This window comes from Podarcis tiliguerta, assembly GCF_965153285.1.
Source record: "Podarcis tiliguerta genome assembly, chromosome: 6".
In the NCBI taxonomy this organism is placed as follows: domain Eukaryota; kingdom Metazoa; phylum Chordata; class Lepidosauria; order Squamata; family Lacertidae; genus Podarcis; species Podarcis tiliguerta.
This window is the reverse complement of record NC_139539.1, coordinates 64355819-64381954: the sequence shown is the minus strand read 5'-3', so window position 1 is coordinate 64381954 and position 26136 is coordinate 64355819. Positions and strand designations below refer to the sequence as shown.

General features: G+C 43.1%; 2 protein-coding genes across 2 annotated transcripts in view; one reads left to right on the top strand and one right to left on the bottom strand.

Moving 5' to 3' along the window:
• Positions 1–26136, bottom strand: part of ST6GALNAC3 (ST6 N-acetylgalactosaminide alpha-2,6-sialyltransferase 3) — a 643023-nt gene that overhangs the window by 171446 nt on the left and 445441 nt on the right. The gene's annotated exons all lie outside the window — the stretch shown is intronic.
• Positions 1–26136, top strand: part of PIGK (phosphatidylinositol glycan anchor biosynthesis class K) — a 103618-nt gene that overhangs the window by 57837 nt on the left and 19645 nt on the right. The window contains exon 10 of the mRNA XM_083448438.1: positions 21861–21936. Within this exon, the coding sequence (XP_083304564.1) occupies positions 21861–21936 (76 nt within the window). The remainder of the gene's footprint in view (positions 1–21860; positions 21937–26136) is intronic.

Below are 26136 nucleotides of genomic sequence, written 5' to 3'. Positions count from 1 at the left end.
TTATTAAAAAAATCGCTTTTATCCGACATCAAGGGAATGGCAGCTATTAGGTGTCTAGTAAGCATAGTTAGTAACTATACAAACAAACCCCACTCACCCCCATAAAACCTGTGCTTGTAGGAAGGTCAGGGGTGGCTGTGAGCTCCAAGCATCCTGAGCACTCTTATTGTCACTGCATATAGAATTTAACACACAGCACCTCATCAGGTTTATTTGGCTCATGTGTCTCTGTGTGTGTTCCCTGACCCTGTGACCCATGTTCACGTAAATGCACTGTCTCAAGAGCACAAGGACATCATGAGACGTAATGAAAAATGACAAGAGAATAAGTCTGGACCAGAGCTTTCCAAACTGTGTGTCGTGACACGTTAGTGTGTAGGTGTGTTGCGCGAACTCTCCCCGTGCTGGAAAGGGGTTAGTTTAACCTACGGTTTGCTAGTAACACTGAATTACTGTGTTGCAAAATGCTGCAGGTCTAAAAAGTATGTCACCAACATGAAAAGTTTGGAAAGCTACAAATTAATAAAAAGACCCTATCTAGGATGTATGACCTACTTTTCGAATGGGAACTCAAGGATGAGATGGTAAAGGATGTTATGATAAAGTGGGCGCAGGACCTCAGACATAACATAATGTTAAAACAATGGGAACAGCTGTGGAAATTTGACATCAAATTCACAGCATGTTACATAATAAGGGAGAACTTAATGAAATGATCTACCGCTGGTATCTAACCCCTGAGAAATTGGCAAAAAATTATAAGCAAAAAACCAATGCATGCTGGAAATGCAACAGTGAAACAGGAATAATGTATCATATGTGGTGGGGGTATAGTGTGATGAAAACCTTTTGGAATAAAGTTCATGAAGTGATAATAAAGATTTTTTTAAAAATCATTCAACAAGAAACCAGAAGCGTATCTTCTGAGATTAATAACAAACGACATCCCCATAAATAAGAAAAGGATATTCTTATACGCATCCGCTGCCGCAAGAGTTCTAATAGCAAAGAACTGGAAAGGAGACAAAATACCCACAATAATAGATTGGCAAATCAAACTTATTGAATTTGTTGAATTGGCCAAAATGACGGCAGCTGTCAGAGGTCAAACAAATCAAAATTTAATAAAAGAATGGAGTTGCGTGAATGAATATACGAAAAAACACTGCTCTGGTACCAAAATATTGATATGTAAACAACAAAGTTTGTAAGGGGGAAAGGTTACAAATGCAAGTAAAATCAGAGTATTTGTCAAATGCAATATAACAACACAACTGTAAAGATAAGTTATAGAATTAAGGTCAAGCAACGATGGAAGGAAGTCAGATTTTAACTCACATTTCGAGTTATGTCGAACCAATGGTGGTGGGGTGAGGTGGGGGGATGCTTTGTGTTACTAACATGTACATATGTGTAAACCTTTCTTTATTTCGGTTATTTTGTAGAGATAAAAACTTCAATAAAAATTAATTAGAAAAAAAAAGAAAAGTTTGGAAAGCTCCGGTCTAGGCACTGTCTTAAACCTAATGAAATGTGAAGTAAGATAATAGAATCATGGAAATGGAAAATTGGAAGGGATCATGAGGGTCATCTAGCCCACCCCATGCAGTGCAAACCCACAACCCTGAAATTAAGAGCTACATGCTCTACTGACTGATCCAAGATTGTGGATCAGGACCTGAGCCATTCTCTCCCCCCCTTTCCTTTTAATATAAAGGAGATAGAGACAAATCCTTGGTTCCTTTTTAGTTTGTTGCTTATAAGGGGTGTCCAGTCAACCAATGTGTTACAGCCTTCAGCTGTCTGTTTCTGTGTAATGCAGAGGCACTGACTATCTGTTGATGCATGTGGTTGAGCATATGGGCAGTGGTGCAGGCTCTGTTCATTCGAAGGACCTCCTTTATCCTGAATTATTTATGTGAATCTTCTGCACAAAGGCTTCAAATTGTCCTCTAATTTATTCATTGCACAGGTTTAAGAAGCATTAGTGCCGAATCTATTTAGAAAATACACCTGCACAGCTTGCTTTCTGCACTCAAGCGTAGGAGAACATGCAGGATGTGCTTTGCCTTTTGAACCATTTGCGTACTTCCTGAATGCAAACTGAGCTTGTTGCCATAATGTCTGCTTCCATGATCTTCTATACATCTAAAATACTGGAAAATTGTCAAGCACTTTCGGAAGTGTGGGGTGGTACAGAGAATTAAAAGTTGAATGAGAACTCAGTGCTTTTTCTCGAAAGAAAAGTCTTAGTTCTGTGTACTTTTTTCTAGGATTTAGCACAAAATACTGTTGGGGTTTTTTTTTCATGGACAAAAGAATGAAATGGAATTATCACCATGCTTGACTGCTGCAAGGAGTGATTGGTAAAATTTGAAAAGAGTTCAGAATTGCGTTGACGTGGTTGTTGTCTAGTTGACAGCAGCTGACCATTTTCTTACATCTTTGAAGGTGTAGGTCCATCAGAATGTGACTCTCAATATCTGGTCTACATAGCTTATAAATGATCCATTTGTTAAATGGGTTGTAGAGGAGTCAAGAGCAAATATATGTGGTTCTGGCACATGACCCTTTGGGCTTAAAAATTAGTTTCATTTTCTCATTAGATGTAGGGATAGGACTATTTGCAGCAAAATGCTCACAAGTGGAAATCCCCTTCCTCCTCAAATGAAAGACAACAGAAATGAGTTGGGCGTGACTCACCTTAGCCCAGCCTCCTCCTTGCTGTTCCTTAGACTCATCCAACCCTCTTTTAGCCTTAGAATGTTGTACTATTTTATTGTTGTTAGCCGCCCTGAGCCCGGCTTTGGCTGGGGAGGGCGGGATATAAATAAAATTTATTGTTGTTGTTATTATTATTATTATTATTATTATTATTATTATTACCTTGCAGAAAGGCAAAACAGCAGCAGATAGCTGAAGGCTCTGTTGCACACAGCAAAGTCCCAAGGCCCCCTCTGCTGATTTGAAAAGACTTAAATTCGGCTTGTAAGACTCCTCATGTGTGCTTGCTAGCCATCTGCTTGCCTGTCACTTCTTTTTCCAAGGTGAGGTTTATTTCATTTGTGGAAGAGAAATTAGGTAGCAAGTGACAGAGGGTGGTCCATCAGTTGTATCCCATGGACATTACTTGGGGATAAGTGGGAGCATTCACACAATAAATGCTGGGCATATTTGATTATTTCCTTTATCGGTGTTCCATTTTCCCTCCACCCTCAGCCCCAACACTAATTGGATTGCTGAAGTTAAATTGCGACCGTGTATTGAGAATAACTACCACCTTTGTGGATCACCCTGATCACATGGACAGTTTCCCTAGCATTCCATGCCTGGATGTGGTGTAGATGCTCTTGATCCAGTGTTATTTGTTGGTTACAGTGATTGCTATCACATCTGTCAGAATACAGTTGGTTCCAAAGCAGTTTACAAGTAAATACCAATGAAAACAAAATCAGAGTAAGATATCAAGACCCAGGGTATCAGTATCATTCTCGGGGGACAGTTGGTGGTAGATTTTGTCATGTGGGGAAATCCACCTTCTTCTGCCTTCTGCTTTCTTCTGAGTCCTTCCCACAGGGCAATTATTTATTAATCTATTAACCTCCTATCCCACTCTTCTTCTTAAAGGTGCACAGGGCTGCAAAATAACACAATTATAATAAAATCATAAAAACATTTAAGAACATTTTGCATATCCTCAAAGCTAATAATGTGCTGGTTGCCAGGAACAGCATCGTTTGGGTATTGGTTAGGGTGTTGGTCAAGGACCTGGGAGACCAGGATTGAAACCTATGAAACTTAATAGGTGAGTTTGGATCAGCCATTACCTCCTCACCTAACCTACCTCATGGGCTGGTTGTGAGAATCAAATGGGGAGGGAGGAAACCATGTGTAATACCTTGATCTCCTTGGAGGAGAGGTGGGATATAACCATAAATAATAAAAATAAAATTCCATAAGTGAACAGAAATGCTTTTCAATCCCTCCAGTATATTAATAACAAGGAAGACAAAGATGCCTGTCTGAGAAGAGCTAGTCATAGTAAAAACTGAGTAGTAGCCCGCAATAGCACCACCAACAGGTCCTCACTTGCTGATTGTAGGGCCCAAGTTGGTTGATACTGCTGGTAGAAGACCCTGTGAGGCACCCTACATCTTGTACTCACTTCTGTCTTGTTGGCTTTTCAAAATCCCAGTTGCCATTATCTTTTTGCAACTTCAGACTTTCAAGGGGAGAGGAAGGCTTCACCAAATGTGACATAACCATGGTATGTGACACTAGTTAAAATATTCTTAAATTTTTGTAGCGATTTTACTTGCTTTATATTATGATGTGTGTAGCCTTTTCAACAAATGTATTAAAAAGCTGCTGCTTTAATTAAAGTCAGTTTGCTTCTGTTGAATTGAGGTAGAATTTCATTGGATTATATATAAGGCCTTTAATTAATTTGTGAACTGCATATGCAGCATTTTCAACTTGTTTTGATTCTTTGTTTAAAGTAATGGTTTCGGTATTCAAGCCGCTTACCTTCTCTAGCTTCATATCTTCATGTAAAATTGGAATTATTTCCTAAGGCTTGTTATACTTCTTTCAATGACATTATTTCTCAGACTAGCAATAAGCAGTCATTTTATTTGCTGGTGTTATTACTATTATTATAGACAATACAAGGCAATTCATATGGCCATCCTTTATTGAGAGTTGAAATATTTCAAAAACCCTTCAGGTCACCGGCATAAGCACATCAAAATTCATTTGTTTTCCAGTTTCAATCAGCATCCACCAGATGGTGCAAGCAATTTTCACGTCTTTCTATTTCTTGTTTCTTTTTTGAGAGCCTTTCCCTCAAACCTTCTATCACACCACGTTTTTCTTCTGAATTTTGCACCTACTGAAATTTAAGGGCTACAACTTAAAAATATTGTTTTAGAACCAAAGGCCTACTCATGGGAAAAGCATACTCTGTAGTAATTCTGGTCCTTAAGGCCTGTTTTTTCACCAGCTTGAGCTAAGTCATGCACCCAGTTGAACTCTGTGTCATTTGCAATGGTAGGAGCACAGCCAAGGAAACAGGAACTTTAGTTTATGTCAGTGCCTGATGATCGTGTCGCTTCCTGGATCTTCATATTCTTTCAGAGTTATCAAGGTTTGGCATCCTATCTGTTAAAGCAGACTTCTCACGAATTCTTGTTGTGGATTTATAAAAGTAACTAACTAACTGACTTGCATCATAGACCCTTTTCATTTTGAGATTCATTTATTGTTCCTCTATGGTACAGTAAATCCCAAAACCATCCTGGGCTATTGTGACAGGGTTCAACAAGTCCACCTGCAATGTTGTCAACAGCAAATAGATGTTTAATCCTAGCAACCAGCAAGGAAAGGTGGCTACAGTTTTTTGTGGGTTCTCTACCAACTGGGTGTCAGTGGGCCCCTTGACCCAATTCCTTTGGTCCTTCTTTCAGAAGGGGGACATGGAAGTTTATAAAATCATGGCATTTTATGTGTATCTAGTTTCACTTTAGTCTAGTTTCTAGTTCTGCTAGATTAGACCAAAGGTCCAAGTAGTCCAGCATTTGTTCCCACGGCAACTAACCAGGTAACTATGGGAAGTCCACAAACAACACATCAGTGCAACAGCATTCTCCCCATTTGTGATTCCCAACTGCTGGTATACAGAAGGATGCTGTCTTGGCTTGTTGAGTGGCTAATGTGCTCCAGCTCTGAGCAACTGATGATGCTACTACCCTCACTTCTTCCACAGGAGATGCCTAGGATAAGCTGTTGGCCTGCTGTGTGCTAACTGCCACAGCTCAGAACGGTCCCTAAGCAATGGAGCCACAATGAACCAGCAGTGGCTATTCTGAGTCTCCAGGTTACAGCCAGCTCCCCTAGCTTGCTGGCGTTTGTTGTCTGCCCTGGCTGCCCCTTGGGAATACTGAATTTCTAAAAATTACCTACACACACACACACACACACACACGCCAAACTACTCTTTCAAAATTATTCCTGTATACATCTGATGCTGGGAATCAGCATCATTGTTTGGGAGTGGAATGGAGGGATTGCTGCAAACACAGGCAACACACCATTTTGTAAATGAAACAATCACTTTCCCAAATCCTCAACCTGTAGCGGATGTAGCAGGGACACATTTTGCTTCTGTAGAGGAGGTAACAAGAAAGCCAAACATCACCTAGCAAAATAGCCGCTGTCCCGAGCCAAAATGTGTAGATCCTGCCTTAGAATAAACTTTGATAGTGACAGCTGTCTGTTGAGTGGGTAGGGGCATATGAATCTGGTATGCATAGGAGTATTTGGGCACCACTGTCCGTATCTGAGATAGGATATTAGTCTGCTGTTTCATGGACGTTGTACTGCTTCCTTAATAGCTATTGATAGTAATATTCTGCAATTATAAGATGACAGCTTCCAACAAAAATGAGTTTTTAAACTAGGGATTAGACAGATGTTGCCCTAGTCCCATAGGTCCTAGTCTGACATTAACTACTTCACTACGCAGGCTCCAGTTGTTCCATTATTTGTGAATCATGCTGTATGCAGTCAAGAGACTTACACATTTTATGTGATTAAGAATAGCACAGAAAATTTGATTGTTGCTGGGGCCTCTGTATGTCATTTGTGACATTTTCCTCTCTCTTACACAATATATATGTTGGGTAGGTGTGGGTATAAGAAATAATGTGCATTATGGTCTTAGAATGCTGTGTGTGTTGCCTGACATTCCAGGCTTTTAAAACTGTTTTTGTTTGTTGCCACTAGAAGCCATTCATGTGCAATGTTGTAATTCAGGTCTGCTAATATACTGCTCTGTGGGTTGTAACCACATTAGTAAGAGAGCATGATTTCATTTAATGGCAGGAGCTGCTGTCAGAAAAAGATAAATGTTAAGTTTAATACTAATTGTACAGGAGGAAAAAGCAGTAACAGTTAAGGGTTCATGTCATTAAATATATTTTCAAGCCCATAGTTCTCATTTGGGATGAAATGTTCTGTACTTCACCCCACTTGGAATTTATCTGCACAAGGACATACCGTATTTTTCGCCCTATAGGACGCACTTTTTCCCCTCCAAAAAGGAAGGGGAAATGTGTGTGCGTCCTATGGGGCGAATGCAGGCTTTCGCTGAAGCCTGGAGAGCGAGGGGGGTCGGTGCGCACCGACCCCTCTCGCTCTCCAGGCTTCAGGAAGCTATCTGCTAGCCATGGGAGCTAGCAGAGACCTTGCCAGCACCCAGAAGCTTGGGGCGCGCTGAGCTCCGCACTCCCCAAGCTTCGGGATTGGCGCAGCGCTCCGCTAGCTGTGGGAAAGCCGCGCGGCTCTCCCACGGCTAGCAGAGACCTTGCCAGCACCCAGAAGCTTGGGGCGCGCTGAGCTCCGCACGCCCCAAGCTTCGGGATTGGCGCAGCGCTCCGCTAGCCCTGGGAGAGCCGCGTGGCTCTCCCACGGCTAGCGGAGACCTTGCCGGCACCCAGAAGCTTGGGGCGCGCTGAGCTCCGCACGCCCCAAGCTTCGGGATTGGCGCTGCGCTCCGCTAGCCCTGGGAAAGCCGCACGGCTCTTCCAGGGCTAGCGGAGACCTTGCCGGCACCCAGAAGCTTGGGGCGCGCTGAGCTCCGCACGCCCCAAGCTTCGGGATTGGCGCTGTGCTCCGCTAGCCCTGGGAAAGCCGCGCGGCTCTTCCAGGGCTAGCGGAGACCTTGCCGGCACCCAGAAGCTTGGGGCGCGCTGAGCTCCGCACGCCCCAAGCTTTGGGATTGGCGCTGCGCTCCGCTAGCCCTGGGAAAGCCGCGCGGCTCTTCCAGGACTAGCGGAGACCTTGCCGGCACCCAGAAGCTTGGGGCGAGCTGAGCTCCGCACGCCCCAAGCTTCGGGATTGGCGCTGCGCTCCGCTAGCCCTGGGAAAGCCGCGCGGCTCTTCCAGGGCTAGCGGAGACCTTGCCGGCACCCAGAAGCTTGGGGCGCGCTGAGCTCAGCACGCCCCAAGCTTCGGGATTGGCGCAGCGCTCCACTAGCCCTGGGAGAGCTGCGTGGCTCTCCCAGGGCTAGCGGAGACCTTGCCGGCACCCAGAAGCTTGGGGCGCGCTGAGCTCCGCACGCCCCAAGCTTCGGGATTAGCCAAGAGCTCTGCTAGCTGTGGGAAAGCTGCGCGGCGCTGCGCGGCTCTCCCACAGCTAGCGGAGACCTTGCCGGCACCCAGAAGCTTGGGGCGCGCTGAGCTCAGCACGCCCCAAGCTTCGGGATTGGCGCAGCGCTCCGCTAGCCCTGGGAGAGCCGCGCGGCGCTGCGCGGCTCTCCCACGGCTAGCAGAGACCTTGCCAGCACCCAGAAGCTTGGGGCGCGCTGAGCTCCGCACGCCCCAAGCTTCGGGATTAGCGAAGAGCTCTGCTAGCTGTGGGAAAGCTGCGCGGCGCTGCGCGGCTCTCCCACGGCTAGCGGGGACCTTGCCGGCACCCAGAAGCTTGGGGCGCGCTGAGCTCAGCACGCCCCAAGCTTCGGGATTGGCGCAGCGCTCCGCTAGCTGTGGGAAAGCCGCGCGGCTCTCCCACGGCTAGCAGAGACCTTGCCAGCACCCAGAAGCTTGGGGCGCGCTGAGCTCCGCACTCCCCAAGCTTCGGGATTGGCGCAGCGCTCCGCTAGCTGTGGGAAAGCCGCGCGGCTCTCCCACGGCTAGCAGAGACCTTGCCAGCACCCAGAAGCTTGGGGCGCGCTGAGCTCCGCACGCCCCAAGCTTCGGGATTGGCGCAGCGCTCCGCTAGCCCTGGGAGAGCCGCGTGGCTCTCCCACGGCTAGCGGAGACCTTGCCGGCACCCAGAAGCTTGGGGCGCGCTGAGCTCCGCACGCCCCAAGCTTCGGGATTGGCGCTGCGCTCCGCTAGCCCTGGGAAAGCCGCACGGCTCTTCCAGGGCTAGCGGAGACCTTGCCGGCACCCAGAAGCTTGGGGCGCGCTGAGCTCCGCACGCCCCAAGCTTCGGGATTGGCGCTGTGCTCCGCTAGCCCTGGGAAAGCCGCGCGGCTCTTCCAGGGCTAGCGGAGACCTTGCCGGCACCCAGAAGCTTGGGGCGCGCTGAGCTCCGCACGCCCCAAGCTTTGGGATTGGCGCTGCGCTCCGCTAGCCCTGGGAAAGCCGCGCGGCTCTTCCAGGACTAGCGGAGACCTTGCCGGCACCCAGAAGCTTGGGGCGAGCTGAGCTCCGCACGCCCCAAGCTTCGGGATTGGCGCTGCGCTCCGCTAGCCCTGGGAAAGCCGCGCGGCTCTTCCAGGGCTAGCGGAGACCTTGCCGGCACCCAGAAGCTTGGGGCGCGCTGAGCTCAGCACGCCCCAAGCTTCGGGATTGGCGCAGCGCTCCACTAGCCCTGGGAGAGCTGCGTGGCTCTCCCAGGGCTAGCGGAGACCTTGCCGGCACCCAGAAGCTTGGGGCGCGCTGAGCTCCGCACGCCCCAAGCTTCGGGATTAGCCAAGAGCTCTGCTAGCTGTGGGAAAGCTGCGCGGCGCTGCGCGGCTCTCCCACAGCTAGCGGAGACCTTGCCGGCACCCAGAAGCTTGGGGCGCGCTGAGCTCAGCACGCCCCAAGCTTCGGGATTGGCGCAGCGCTCCGCTAGCCCTGGGAGAGCCGCGCGGCGCTGCGCGGCTCTCCCACGGCTAGCAGAGACCTTGCCAGCACCCAGAAGCTTGGGGCGCGCTGAGCTCCGCACGCCCCAAGCTTCGGGATTAGCGAAGAGCTCTGCTAGCTGTGGGAAAGCTGCGCGGCGCTGCGCGGCTCTCCCACGGCTAGCGGGGACCTTGCCGGCACCCAGAAGCTTGGGGCGCGCTGAGCTCAGCACGCCCCAAGCTTCGGGATTGGCGCTGCGCTCCGCTAGCCCTGGGAAAGCCGCGCGGCTCTTCCAGGGCTAGCGGAGACCTTGCCGGCACCCAGAAGCTTGGGGCGTGTTGAGCTCCGCACGCCCCAAGCTTCGGGATTGGCGCAGCGCTCCGCTAGCCCTGGGAAAGCCGCGCGGCTCTCCCACGGCTAGCGGAGACCTTGCCGGCACCCAGAAGCTTGGGGCGCGCTGAGCTCCGCACGCCCCAAGCTTCGGGATTGGCGCTGCGCTCCGCTAGCCCTGGGAAAGCCGCGCGGCTCTTCCAGGGCTAGCAGAGACCTTGCCGGCACCCAGAAGCTTAGGGCGCGCTGAGCTCCGCATGCCCCAAGCTTCGGGATTAGCACAGAGCTCTGCTAGCTGTGGGAAAGCTGCGCGGCGCTGCGCGGCTCTCCCACGGCTAGCAGAGACCTTGCCAGCACCCAGAAGCTTGGGGCGCGCTGAGCTCCGCACGCCCCAAGCTTCGGGATTGGCGCAGCGCTCCGCTAGCCCTGGGAGAGCCGCGTGGCTCTCCCACGGCTAGCGGAGACCTTGCCGGCACCCAGAAGCTTGGGGCGCGCTGAGCTCTGCATGCCCCAAGCTTCGGGATTAGCACAGCGCACCTGGGGGGGAAATAAAAAATTTTCCCTTTACTTCCCCCCCAAAAAACTAGGTGCGTCCTATGGGCCGGTGCGTCCTATGGGGCGAAAAATACGGTAAACAGTCAAGCTGTTTTCTGAGTGAGAGGACAATAGGAGAAAATAGATTCTTTCCTAGGGTTTTTTTTTGGGGGGGGGGTGAGTGTTCATTTCTCTGAATAGGCTTCTACCTGAAGACTGAAGTTTGAATGTATATAATTTGGTCTGATCACTATATTTAAGTAGAGTGTGTGGCTTTGTTCTGGAAGCAACTACTTTTGATTTTGCTGAGTCTGAATGTTTGGAAATTGCATACTGTGGTTTTATGGATAGGTGTTCTTTAGCTTACTAAATGCTGTTTGTGCCTTTTAAAAAGTCATTTCCTCTCCAGTGTATTGAAGATGCGCATCTCAGAAAGGAAAGCACTTAAGCACAAAGACCACACAAATGAGTTTTATAAACTTTTAATCCATGTACTGAATTGCACACTAGCACAGTATTTCATCTGCTTTGTTTTAATGTTCTGTTTATTGATTTATTTATAGTACTACATAGCATTCACCATCCAACACACTAGAAATCTTAATATGCATTCAACATTTCTTGACTTGGACAGCAAAAGGAGATGGAGTTCTAAACTCCAATGGGTTTACTTCTTACCACTTTGGTATTGTGTTGTAAAAGCTGTGATTCAGAAGAGGTGTGTGAATGCAAGGTTGAATATGCTAGTTTTCATCCCTCAGAGCTGGCCCAGTAGTATCCTTTTAGAGATATTACTGAGCATCTTTGACATTCACTGAACTGAACCTTGATCAGGCCATTGTAGGGTGTCTTAAGGACCAGTTTTGGTAGAAGGCCAAAATTCGCTTATACCACACTGATAATTTTTTTTTTTTTTTTGATAAGAAATACACCAGAAAACAAAAAGAAGCAACTCCTGGCAGTGTTCGATTTATAACACAGAATACAAAACAATGCAGCTACATAAGAACAGGAATCATTCCCAAAATATAAGTGAGACTCTTACCTTAAGCATGTATGCAAACTCAGTCAGTGAGAGTTGTGAGCTTGCTTTTGCTGGGTAATCTCATTTATATATGGTCTAATTTGAGACAAACCAACTCTCATCTCATCAACACAAATAATTCTCTCTTTTCTGATCCTTCGTACTTGTCAGAGTTGAAATCCCTGTTCACAACAACATATCGTGAGGAACTGTAGATGAATAGCCAGTGCTCTTGAAGAGAGGCATGGAAACTGTTCTGGATGTGTATCCAAAAAGAGTCCAGTATTTCCTGTGTTTCATTGTTAAGGTGCAATCACTTGAAATGAAGGCCATTTCATTTTGAAAATGTATCTATCCATATTCTGCAAATAAATAAAAAATGTTGATACTATACAATATTGTACTATACTATACTGAAATGTTTAAACGTTTCTTTTATTGTCTTTGAATCTTCCGGCCGCGCCTGGCACCCTCTCCTTCCACACCAGTGTGGCGTGCCACATCCTTTGAGAACCACTGCTATAGCCATAGCAACAATTTGTGTCTTGTATGAGTGGGGGGACAGGTGGGCTTGGCTGGTTCTACCCTCTGTCAGTGTACAGTAGTTCCAGTGCCTTGAGATTCATGTTACATCATCATCTTTAGGTGGTGGTCTCTGGGACCATAAAGAGCCCAGTTTTCTTCACCCTACCTCCGGAAGTACAACTATTTCATGTGCAAGAGTTTTATGCTGTGGTATGAAGGCAGACTAATGGAGAAGAAAATGAAGACTGCACGAAGGCCAGCTCTCATCACTTCTCCAATACTTACATACTTAAACTAGTACAGTGCTATTGATGATATGCTTTTCCCAGTGATGTCCCCAGTTGCAAGGAGGTAGCGCAAAGAGTTTTTGCACATATAAGCTTAATAAGCAATATTCGGATGTTCCTGGTTTTTTAACCCTTAGATCTTTTCCTTTCATGCATTTGTAATGGAAGGAAATCGTTCCCCACTAGTGCAGGGTATATACCATTTTGATAAAGCATTGCAGTATTTCTAGGGAATGCGCTTTGGGCTGATTTGGATCTGTTTAATGCTGAAACTTTCTAACCAGTTTAGAGTTAAGTACTCTTATCTCTTCATTCTCAAATGAATCTAACTAACTGTGACTTTCTTGTGCAGTAGGGGAAAAATAAGTTGACACTAGTATTTGGGATTTTATGAAGGAGCAAGTTCATTTGCATTCTGAAAGGAAGGGAGGGGGGAATTGAAGTGATAGAATCGATAGTACCAATAGAATCTCATTGGAAGGATTTCACAGCTAGATTATATTGTATTCCAGGTTTTAAATTTGGTCTCCCCTGCCTGCGGAATAATAAGTGCCATGAAAATGTTCCACTATTGCAGTTCACATTTTGGCACCTGCAGTTACATAACTAAGATCCTTGAGGAAGGCACAATCAAGGCTCTGATCTTCAGCATCCCACATTAGTGAATCAATGAGCAATGTACTTTTCAGTGAGGAAGATTGTGCAGGCTAGTCCTCTGCACTGAGTTCATCTCAAGTGAATGTGGCTAGGATCCCCTTACTGAATAATTTGAGCAATACTTTATGCCAGGATACTCTTTTAATGATATGCTTTTTTAAAAAGCAGACTCATTGCTTTTACCTTCACTGGTCTTATTCTGAAAGGGAAAGGGATGCTATAGGAGAAGCTTTACCTATCATTCCAATGTTCCAGGATGAGGTTTGCCTCTGCAATGCCTTCTTAAAGAAACAGAAGTCTTGTTCCTTTCAGAGCATGGTCATCTTAATTCTGCATGTAAACATGAAAATGCCCCAATTGATAGGTGGATGGCTATTTACTTGTTTCTTTTGTGAAGTTACATGTCCCCCTCCAACAAAAAAGGAGGTCAATGGAGTAAAAACAGCAATAATACTAAGAAAAACAAAAAAAGCCATAAAAAATGGAAAGGCAGCAATAAAATTTTTGAAGAGCCAATAATAAATGAGAGGAAAAATACTATGCAGCAGCTAAACTTGAAATTTTGCCAGAATTTTTTTTGTTAAGGTATATGTGGATTGTTAGTAATGTGGGGAGGGGAGAGCAACTAAACCTCCCAGGGCAGTGAATTTCCCACCTGGGTGCTACACCAGAGAAGGTCCTGTCCTGTATCCTTACCAACTGAACATCAGAATGTAAAGGAACACACCGGAGGACCTCCTTAGTTATTCTTGGAAATTCATTATAACCTTAAGTTATTTTTTAAAAACTGGATTTCTCTTCCACTTAATACGTTTTTGCCTACAAGAATATATAGCAGTTTTTGCTACCTATTTGGATTGAAGTAATTTTAAAGATCAGGTGTGATGAGGCCTAAAGTGTTGTGAAGAAGGGTCATTGCAGATCATGCTACAAGCAGAGTTTGGTATGCTTAGCTCCCTAACCCTATCTCTTGCCTTTGTCTTTGAATATGCACTAATTGTTTGCCCATTAAAGACATGACTTTCAGGCTCCACTGTAACGATTCGCAAAAGATTCACATTAGCATTCTGCTAGATAGTCATTCAAGGTCACCTAAGGTAAGCTACCAGCTGTCCATTTTGTCACTGCATAGTGCAGGAAAGTAGCTCAAATTATTCTCCCTCATAGGTGCAGCAGAATTCTAATATGGAAATCTGAACTAACTTGGAGTAAATTACATTTTCTACAGTGTGATTCTTTTTAACAACTGATTTATCACAGTTGACCTTTTCTTATTGGATAATACTGAGGTTTTCAAACACACATTTTATGATCAAATGTTTCTATTTGTTTCATCATGAATAATGCAGACGAACAGATCATAGGAGACTTTAAACACATCTTAGAAGTAGAATACACTGGTAAGCATCTGATTCTCTCTTTGGTTGTGGTGAGCTGTCATGCTGAACCTTGGGCTTCTCTGCACTACCTTCCACCGCAAGGAAGAGTTCCAACACTTTGGTTTTCACTTTTAGTTAGCCACGGTTCATTGTGTCATCTAAACCCGGAACTATGGTTTAACATTAACTAGGGTTAGTTGAAACCAGACAGCTTCAGCAACCATGGGTTGAAGTTAGTTTTTAATTAACTATAATAAATGTCAACTGCAGTTTGTCAGTTTGGATAACATGGTAAGCAGCAGTTAACCAAATGCAGCAGTGAAAGCTACCATGAGAAAAGGGAAGGAGGGAAATACTTGACTCAGAGACTCCCTACAGCTTGTTCTCATTGTACCTAGCTAGTACAGTGGTACCTCGGGATGTGAACGGGATCCATTCCGGAGCCCCGTTCGCATCCCGAACAGAACGTAAGATGCGACAGCACATCTGCGCTTACACGGGTTGCGTTTCGTCACTTCTGTGCATGCACTTGATGTCATTTTGACCATCTGCGCGAGCGGCGAAACCTGGAAGTAACACACTCCGCTACTTCCGGGTTGCGGCAGAGCGCAACCTGAAAGTGCTCAACCTGAAGCGTATTTATCCCAAGGTATGACTGTATGTGCTTTTCAAGGGCAAAAACTATGTGGTTTTGTCATTTCAACACGCATTCTTTTACTTCAAATTTGTTTATATTAAGCAGTCACCACTATTTTGTATAGTTACCCTAAACCAAAGCCCAGTTCCTCATTTCCTGTCATCTGGTTATTGTAAATATACTTTTTAATGCTCAGGTTTTGAATCTATTCATTTAAAGCGGGTACAGTGCTTTTTAAATCTTTGCTTTCTGGGAAACCTTGATGACATTTTCTCATTTAGTGCTGGCATTTTATTTTTATTAATAATGGCCAAAATAAAAGCAACAACCACCCGGTAGTTTATTTATGGTTGAGACAGTGGGATGCATAGATTTAATAATTAAAAGTCATTTCAATTCCTCTTTCTTTTGTACTCTAAAAACCCTGATTCTTGTCATAAAACTGCACCATTTCCTCCACACTTGTAGCATTGCATCACTTAAACAGTCTTGCCTGTGTTTTACTGTTGAGAGATTTGTTCCATTAGAGCAAACCAAATAGGATATATAAATAACCATTGTAATAAGATAGACTCAGTCCATTTCAGAATGACATGTTCATCAGCCTGTGTGATCCATTGGAAATATGTGTTCTACTTTGTTTTCATTATGCTGGACTGGTGCGTATGTTAACACTCCTGATTGCTTAACCATGGTTGAACAATTGTGAGTGGATCATATGCTGTATGACCCTCTTTCCTTTCTTCTGGAATATGACTTCCACCCCATGACTCTTTAGGTGATTCATTCATCAGCACTTACGTTAACTGACATTAAGGCTAACCAGGGTTTCCCTTGGGCAGCTTTCCAGTTTGTTTCAAATCTTGAAAGCAACCTTGATTAGCCTAAGCTAATGTTGGAGTCAATTCGAGGCTCTCTAGATGCTGTGGGCTCACTCTTGCTTTCTGGACCATTTTTCTGGGAATTTTGGCTTTTTGTGTGTGAGTCTGTGGTCAGGGAGTGGGATGGCACAGAGGGTGAGTAAGTTATGAGATTCTGCAGTGCTCCAACCTCTGCCTACTTCTGACTCTGGCTCCGACGTAAATCAGCAACTCAAGCTTGCTGCCTTAAGCACACTATATGTAGCAAAGTAAACTGCACAACATAAGAGGCTGGAGGCTGTGGATACATACTAAAACTGGATTTATTTTACATAAATGAGAACAAAGAAACATGTCGTCTCTCCTTGCTGTCTTCTCAGAGAGAGACTCAAAAGCAAAAACAATACACTGAGCGGAAGTTCCGCTCACGAGACCCAGCAGTCTGTGCTGGAATGTAAACAGACATGTGACACGCTACATTCCCATGTCTGCAACAAAAGGTGGAATGGAACTACCCAACAGTGTCCACCAAAGTTTCTATAGTCCCAGAATGCATGGATGTCTCCATCTACCACCTGTGGATATATACAATTTTCATGCTTAGGAAGTTTGATAAGGGAGAAACCTAATGTTCATCAGACCCAGCCTTTGATGTTTACGTTGGCAAGACAGTCCTGTCTCTGTTTCCCAGTCCCTGTCATTAATCAAGGGTCTGCGAAATTGTTTTTAAATTGAATGTAACCTGGATGGAGAACATTTGACTTGAATGTCAGCTAGATAAGGAAACACATTTATATGTGTGCCTTTTTTTGATTCATTTCTGTTATCATCAAATCAAGGGGCACTCAATATTATAAATGCTTCTTGTCCGGGTACCAATATAAAGAGCTCAAATCATTTGTCTGTGTGTTCTATTGATAATCACCAAGACTGGCCAACAGAAAGCACCACAGTTATTTTGAAAAATGGGACCATTTCATACTAAATTGATCCAAAATTAATCAGAGGCCCATCTGCATGATATATTTAAAAGTGTCAAACCACTACAAACATTCATGGCATCCCTCAATTAATTTTGGGAACTGTAGTTTGTTAGGGGCACTGTGCCTTTTTAGGAGAGTTCTGTCCTCACAGAGCTACAATTCCCAGTTACCTCAAAGAAGGATTGATTGTTAAACCACTCCGAGAATTGTAGCTCTGTGAGGGGAACAGGAGTCTCCTGTTGAGGTTGAATCCTGACAAGACAGAAGTACTGTTTTTGGGGGACAGGAGGCGGGCAGGTGTGGAGGATTCCCTGGTCCTGAATGGGGTAACTGTGCCCCTGAAGGACCAGGTGCACAGCCTGGGAGTCATTTTGGACTCACAGCTGTCCATGGAGGCACAGGTCAAATCTGTATCCAGGGCAGCTGTTTACCAGCTCCATCTGGTACGTAGGCTGAGACCCTATCTGCCTGCAGACTGTCTCGCCAGAGTGGTGCATGCTCTGGTTATCTCCCGCTTGGACTACTGCAAATGCGCTCTACGTGGGGCTACCTTTGAAGGTGACCCGGAAACTACAACTAATCCAGAACGTGGCAGCTAGACTGGTGACTGGGAGCAGCCGCCGAGACCATATAACACCGGTCTTGAAAGACCTACATTGGCTCCCAGTACATTTCCGAGCACAATTCAAAGTGTTGGTGCTGACCTTCAAAGCCTTAAATGGCCTCGGTCCAGTATATCTGAAAGAGCGTCTCCTCCCCCATTGTTCTGCCTGGACACTGAGGTCCAGCTCCGAGGGCCTTCTGGCGGTTCCCTCACTGCGAGAGGCCAAGTTACAGGGAACAAGGCAGAGGGCCTTCTCGGTAGTGGCGCCCGCCCTGTGGAACGCCCTCCCATCAGACGTCAAAGCAATAAACAACTACCTGACATTCAGAAGACATCTGAAGGCAGCCCTGTTCAGGGAAGTTTTTAATATGTGACATTTTAGTGTATTTTTCATCTTTGTTGGAAGCCGCCCAGAGTGGCTGGGGAAACCCAGCCAGATGGGCGGGGTACAAATAATAAATTATTATTATTATTATTATTACTCCTAACAACTCTCAGCACCCTTAGCAAACTACAGCTCCCAAAGTTCTTTGTGGGAAGGCACAACTGTTTAAAGTGGTATGACACTGCTTTTTCTACACTCGATTCTTGCACTCACAAATAAACTTTGGTATGAAAATGAATACAGTTATAGAACCAGAGGTGTCAAAGGTATTTGCTATCATAGCATTAATCGGTTTAAATCGAGAAAGTTAATTAACTGAAGAGCATTTACTCAGTTAACAGTTCGCATTTCAACAAAGTGTTTAGGGTATGGGACAATGCCTGTTTCCCAGTCATAACCCTCTGGTAAAGCAGGGTTTATCTTGTTCTGAAGTCCCTACCTAAAACCTGCCCCTCGGCTCTTGGCGAGACCAGTCAAAGGCTTTAACTATAAGCTGTTTTTCTCCGTGTTGATTTACAGTAGTGAGTGATAATGTATTTAAATGTAAAGGAACAAATTGCTTACATTAAGACATTTCCCTCAGACTGGCATCTGTAGGGTATGGGGGCATATTTGAAAAAAGCAGCAGTAGCTTATATTAGTCTAAAAATAAATTGCGTCCCTTGCCAAAATAATTGTGGAGGCAAGTGGGAATGTAGCAGGCCTCAGGCAAGATCTTGTAATATTAGTACACTGTGGAGAGCTGCTGCTGCTAAGACTTCATTAAGTCTATATTTTGCGAAAGTTGTAAATAAACTAAATATACAAAATGCTATATGGAAAGTTTAATGATATATTGTGGGGTGTCGCTCCTAAATAATTTAAACCAGCTGTACTTGCCCAAATGAATAGTTCTGCGTTCTGAGGCATAATTCAGTCACTGGGAATCCTCAGATTTCATAAACTCTCTGTGGGTCTCTTGATTATTAGTGAGCATTTGCTATGCTAAAATGCACCTCCAGAGGGTTTTCATACAGCAGTATGAGCAATTTTGGTTGTGGAGTCTCTTTCAAGATTAACGGACTCTTCATTCATGCGGCATTTAGGCAACAGATGCTCATTTGACTGAAAAGGCTCATCAACTAGAAAGTACATCTGAACTTGTTCTTTAAAAAAAATATCAGTGGAGATCAGAGTTGCATGGGCTTGTGATAAGGAGACTTGTCAGGCAGGTGGCTTCTTTTTAAGCCTTTAAATAATTGATGCAAACTTTTCCATGCCACCAAATCTATGCAGGCAATTAAGAAAACATCTTTCTCTAACAGACAATAGTTGATCTCTGATTTTAAATTCTTACCTTGTTTTGATTGTATCAGTGTATGGTTGGTGTAAATCACTGATTTTTAATGAATAGCTGTATACAGATTTTTTTAATAAATAAATGATAGACGTTTTAATATTGTTTTAAGGACACTTAAGTTAGAATACATTCTGTTTATCTCTAAAGCAACTAAATGTGTTAATAGCCTGAAAGTAAATTGACCGGTTAGGTTTCAGGAATGCAGAGCAAGGACATTAATGTAAATAGATACTTCTAATGAATATATAGTCATTTTATTTTTAAAAAACCTAATTAAAAGCTTCATTTTATAGGACCCTATAAAAATGCCTGTCTTGAAACTGATATGTGCGTGTGTGTGCACACTCACACAGAATTTTTAGTAAAGATTTTATTGCCGTCAGAAAAAAAAAAGGAATGACAATATAGAGAGAGGGGTATATTGGCTATGCCCCAAATGCTGCCAGTTGTCCAAAGTAAATTGAAAAAAAGGCAAAACCATATTTTTCCCATTAGTATTTTGTTTATAGTAATTTTATATGTTCCGGGCAGCTGCAGCCAAGTGCAATTTTCAGAATTTCTTCTAGTTTGTAGAGCAACTGTTTTGAAGATCATGGGAATGTTATTTGAAAGTCCAGTTAGTATTTTCTCCCTAAGCACAGTGTTTAAAGATATGAGTTTCAATAGAGGAACGTATGTATCCATTGTTGCTGGATAATTGATACTACATCTGTCAGTGATCTTCCTGGGACTAGGTATACATAAGTCTTATTGCACACACTGAAAAGCAAAGTTTTATCTTGAATGTGGTGCCCTTCTGTCTGAATGATACACAGATATACCCAGTTGCAGGCAACATTGAAGTGTGCAGTGGGTAATATTGATTTTCTAGTTTCCCAGATTAACAGCATGGGGGCCATTTAGAAAATGAATCGCTAAACCCATGAAATGGTTGTCCTGATATTTCAAGAATCCCCCCCCCCCCCCAATAATAAGGCCATAGAAAGTTGCTCATAGGCATTTTTTGAATTCGGCATACTGAGGACTCAGTCATTTTAAGTGTACATTCACCATATTTAAGAGGATTGGGCATGTTTTTTGAGTTTGTTGGTGTGTATCCTCTATATATACCCCAGGAGAGCTTAATTTGTGCAGCTGACTTGCTGGCTGGTTGTGGTTCTCATATACTGAGACACCACTAGGCATTTTTATAATTATTTTCAATATCTTCATTATGTTGATAAAATGGCTTTGATTTTATGAATAATCCAGAATGTTTGTGCATTCATTCCTCTTCTCCCACCCACAGCTGTGGAAATTCCCTATACTCTGGTTGTGAGCACTTGATTTACATAATCACTCTACTGTTGTTTCTTAATAACTATGCAAAATGCAGATCTTGTTGTCCTGGTAGGCTAATAATAGTTGGTAGCCAATCAGAGTGCAAGAATGTCTATTATCATGGCAGTTATTACCTTGAAATCACACAGTGGTTAGTAACATTACTCTGATTACTGCAATTCCATAGTCCTGATTGGTGCTTGCATTTAAAATCTATAACCGTCCTAAAGAGAGACTGGTCGGGTGTTTCTTTTCTGAGTGGTAGGCAAATCCCAAATTATATACGAGGAAAAAATAAAACCCCAAAGGCACTGAAATAAGATTAGTTAATGAATGGACAAAGAAATTGTCCGAAGTGTGCTGTTCCTGGTTTTCATTTTCTTTGCCTTGGTCTTTCTTCACTCCAACTAACTTGTCTCTCTCAAAGCCTTGACACTTGTATTTTACATAGAAACCTATTTTCTTGCCCTCCAAAGGATTGCAAATTTCAAAATGTTGCCACAATTTAGGGTTCTTGCCCACAGTCCTGGCACAGGAAGAAAAAAGGACTGAAATGTGGCTGGGACAACCCAGTCAGATGTTTGGCATAATAATAATTGGAGGGGTTTCCACTTTTAATTTCAGGTACTTAGACAGTTCAGTAGCTAAAAGATAGCCAAACAAGATGTAGAGTTAGTCACATGTTTAAACAAGCTTTTATTTTGGAGAAAAGGTAGAGTTATGAGATGCCTATCTGGAAAATGCTTCCGATCAGATTTGGGTTTGCACCAGTTTACTGCTGGAAATTGATTCCTCCTGGCTGAATTTACCAGCCAAGTATTATTTCCTTATGTCCTCTGCCTTCCTCAACGGGTGTGCATCCTAAAACACCTCTGTTCTTATCTAGAACATTTTCTAACAGCCTTCCAACATAGAAAATCAGTTTGGGGGATACACAATCAATTTCTATAAATTATCTCATTCACAAGTTTGTTGAATGTTAGAGTGCAGAATGCAGCTCCTTGCATTTCAATTGCCAGGGGGTGGGATGGGAATCAAATGAAATATGGAAACATGTGCCTGTGCCATTTCTCTCAGTAGCTCTCCCCAAGTCTCTGGGCTATTCAGGAGACCTGACCTTTGCAAATTTTTATGTGGAACAGAAAGACTTAAAGCTAGTATTATAGCTATGAAGAATTTAAACCGTGACCAAAAAACGGAGAGAGGTAGGCTCAAAAGAAGTGGATGGCATTCGAATATGTAATGCATTTAAAAATAATAGCTGTGCAATTTGAGATAGATTGGGGACTTGGGTTTGTATGCCTAAAAGCAAGTGAGTTGTCATTGGGTTTTATCTTTTTCCTAATTTTTACAGTGTCTCATTAAAATCTCACTTTTTTTCCAGCCATGCTGTGGATGAAGTAGCAACGGAGGCATTAAAATATGCAGAACAACTTCCAGTAGCACAAATAATACATCAGGTATGCTGCTTTATTTCTTTTGTTAATACTCAAGAATATGTAAGGTATTTAGTTTTGGCAATAAAACACTTTTGGTAATCTTACTAGTTTATATTCTATTTAATATTTAATTGTACAAGAGCACATATTTCTATTTAGATAGCAATTTACTATTCAGAGCACAGCAGAAGAGGCTAAGCAATCCGTACTCTGTAGACTCCAGCTTGTGTTGGAAACTTAAATAACTACTTGTTTTTGTGATTCGTTCTATTAAGAAAGCTTTGCATCTTGCTGACTTGCTTACTCAAGGCAATGTACATCTGTACTCTTTGCTGTTAGCAAGACTTAACAGGAAAATGGTCTCTGAACTTAGATGTGAGTAAGTCTCCAGCTTGAGTACTTTTAATCTGCTCTCAGTTCAGTTGCTGTCACTGCAAAAAAAGGAGTGTCTTGCATGTAGGTATTTCATCCTAGTTGCTACCACAGTTAACTGCTACCCAGCTAGGCCAGATACTGCTGCTGCCATCTAAATGGCCCATTATCTACAGCTGTGGCTTTCAGATGCAGCTGTCTTTGAACATGGCTAGATCAACAGGGAAAAAATGGAAGTCCACCAAGCGTCAAAGTTGCTTGGAATTTCCTCTGGGTATTAATTATTATTGTAAGTCTGTTTCCAAATATCTTTGTCAATCAAAGTGGCTTCCTGCCGTTGAATTTGCTCGCTGGAGGCAATGCCAGCTTTAGCTTAAAGGAAACAAGGGCTTTATTTTAAAACTTTCAAGTGTACAGGCCTTTTCTGAAAGATGTTAAACCCAAAGGAAATTTAAAACTTTAGGCTGAAATCTGCACCTCCGGGAAGAATATCTGATGTGTTCAGAACATGGAAGATTGGAAATCAGGACCAGTTTGTATGTCAGGAACTCCCTTGGTGTTGTCAGAGCTTCAAATGACCCAGCAGCCTGCAAATGTCACATTTAAAATTCTGTCTTCATGCCTGACTCTCGGCATAAATGAATTAAACAGCAGAGCAGGCAGTAAGTCAATATGTTCTTAACAGTGAGAGTGAGCAATGAAACAGTTTGAGGATTGTTTGGAATAGGTAAATAGGAACTGCACAGAACAGTTCACCTAAAGGAATATCTGATACAGGAAACAGAATTAACCTTTAAGATGGTTGACCAGATGAAATGTCACAGTAATATTTTTACAGCACAAAGAAAGTAATACAGCCCCAGTGGGTTCGTTTGGCTGCTTTGTGCCATATTGCGATGGAATAGTTCACTGAACAGAATCAGAAACATGGTTTTCATGCATTTTGACCATTTCCTCGAGCAAACCCTTACTCAGATTACATACAGTCTTGGCAGAATTGTCTAATTTGACCTTCTTGCTTGGGTATGTTAGCCCAGTCCAATATAAAACTAATACAAAGCTAAATATTATAAAAGTAAACCTTTATAAAATAGCTGCTGGTTGAAATTGTGCCGGGTTAATTCATGGTGAGGTTCATGGTGGCTCCACAACTGTGGAATCCCTCCATGCTGAGATTTGTCTGCCTCTTCATTTTAATTTTTTAGGAAGCAGGTCAATACATCCTTCTAGCAGGATTTTGAAGGTGGGGTAAAATTTTTTTAGATGGTTTCTTATAGCCAGCTTTTTCTAAAGCACTGATGAACAATTTGATGCTTCCTTTCCTCCTCTTTTCTGTGTATTACAGTTATGGAATTGCTCTTACTCTATTTGATTTGTATTTTATTGTATTGTTTCATATTTCTATCAGTGCAAACCTCTCTGGGGTTACTGGCGACTGTTGGTTCATTGAGCTAATAAATAAACTCAGAATTACTGAACGGAGGCCCATTTTCAGTGCACTGCTGAGCTTACCTTTGTGTGGGATTGTGGCTTCCAAATCACCACTTTTTTCAATTTAGGCCGAACATTGCCCCTTTTTGTCATAACATTTTAACACTTGGAAAGTGACACTGCAGCTGGGTCTATGGTTAAATCATTAGCAAGCATACTTTTCTAATAAATCTGTACTGTGTTTATTCGTTGTAAAAATCCATTATGGATCATTATTTCTAAGGTTTCTTCTGTCAAGTAAACAACAGCTTTTGGGGCCAAACCCAGTTCTAAGCCATAGCAAATATGTCTTTGACGAAACAACAATTCTTATAATTTTATTTTGAAGAGTTTCCCTATATTTTAATACTTGATTTTTATTTTAATTTGATATTAATATTTCAAATGTTTATTGTTATTATTGACTTTCACTTTTCATATTTAACAACAAACAACCCCCATCAAATTCCCAAACAAATATTGTTTACTTTTTGCTTCATGTAAACGCAATAGTGTGATGGAAGCCTGTAGCGAGTTCAGTTCAGGTGAAATTTTTGAAACATCTCTTCTCAGTAACCTTGATACTGGGGAGACTCCATTTGAGGACATTCTTTAAAATGAAGCTGTAATTAAGTCAGTGGCCTTGCTCAGCTGTTGGGTTGTATTTTCCTTAAACAGAATCTGATAACATCTGTGACCTTCTAATATAACATCACTAGAAATTGGGAGGAATTAATTTTATTGATTAAGGGAATGTTTTAATCAGTGTCAGGTCTACTAATTTTATTTTAATTTAAACCTCTAATAAATATCAGTATAAAATCCCTTTTCTGTGGCAGTGAGTTCAGGTTGCGGTAGATGGGTTACTGAAAGATCTATTTGGCAAATCTGTGGTGCATTCTCATCCCGCAGTGATTTGCCCATGTCACCCTTCCTTCCCCCATTTTTAAACCCTTCATTGTCATTGGAAATCCATTAATAGTAGCTCCTCTAGTTTTCTTTTTAAATCAGGAGTGGGGAACCTATGACCCTCCAGATGTTGCTGAACTACAACTCCCAGCATATTTGGGGTTATAGATAGCTTCCATTTTGGAAAATGTAACTAGCCCTGGAAAATGATGATAGCCCTTAAGCAAAAATGGATGATATCTTTACTATAAGCATATAAGGGAATGTGTTTCTGGGAAGCTCTGCTCTAGCCTTGGTCCATACAGAGAAGCAGTGTTTGATCCTCTTCCTTTGCCTCTTGGTTCAGACCTGCAACTCATGCATCTACTAATTACCTGCTAAATGGGGCTTGCTTCAGAATTGACATGTATAGGCTCTCAGTGTAAAGCATATTACTATTCTGCTTCAGAGTATAAACTTATCTTCGTATCATTGTGCGTGTCTGTCTACATTCAAATGATGTCCTGATGCAAAGTAACTCTGTTGGCACCTTAACAACTTGCTTCCAATATTTTAGGTGGTGGGCTATTATTTTAATAGAAGATCTTCCTCACTAAGAAATTAGGATAGGATTTCTGGGCATGGAATGCCTGTCTCCTAAGACTGAAGCACATGAATGGGAAGTGATGTCTATCAGCCTTGCATGAATGCATTAGTACTTGCCACTTTAACCTTGTCAGCATTTGCTGGGTTCGTCTGCTGGGAAGCCTGCATCAGCGGTACAACTCAATGACTGAATTTACTTACAATGGGAGATTGGGGAGGGGGGGGGAGAGAGAGAGAGAGAGAGAACGGAAACAGATTTCTAAAAAAAATTATATCTTGACATTTCTTAACAGAGGTTAATTTGGCTTAAAGATAATCAGCCTCTCTTTCAAAGCCCGAATTGGGAATCAAGATTTTAGGTTTTTCTGGGGGTGGGGTGGGGAATAGTCACACTTTCTTCCCACTTTGTTAATCACCAACACAGATGGGTCAGAATACATTTGTTTACACATTAATAGGTTCGTTTCACTTCAATTTGTTGAAAATAAAATGGTGATTAGCACACTATAGATTTTTATTCCTCTCTTATAAAATCAGTTAAGGGTGTTTAAAACTTTAATCAAGCATGCACAGAGCTTAATGAGTGAACAAAAGCAGTACAGGTTTCAGCTAGATGGAAGCACTGATATGCTTTGGTTATAACAGTTAACCTGGAGGTAAAATGCTTTGGAAAAACTGATAAAATCCCCTGAAGAATTCAAACATCAGTGAATGAGAAATCTTATTCTACATTAGACATGATTTTAAAGTAACAGCTGCTGACAGGCCATCTAAATATTTGCCAGCACAATGTTAGCGTGCTCCCCCCCCCCACCTCAGCAAGCATACTTCTTTTCCTAGAAACTTGTATGCTGTGAGATATTTTGCTTAAAACTATTTATATGC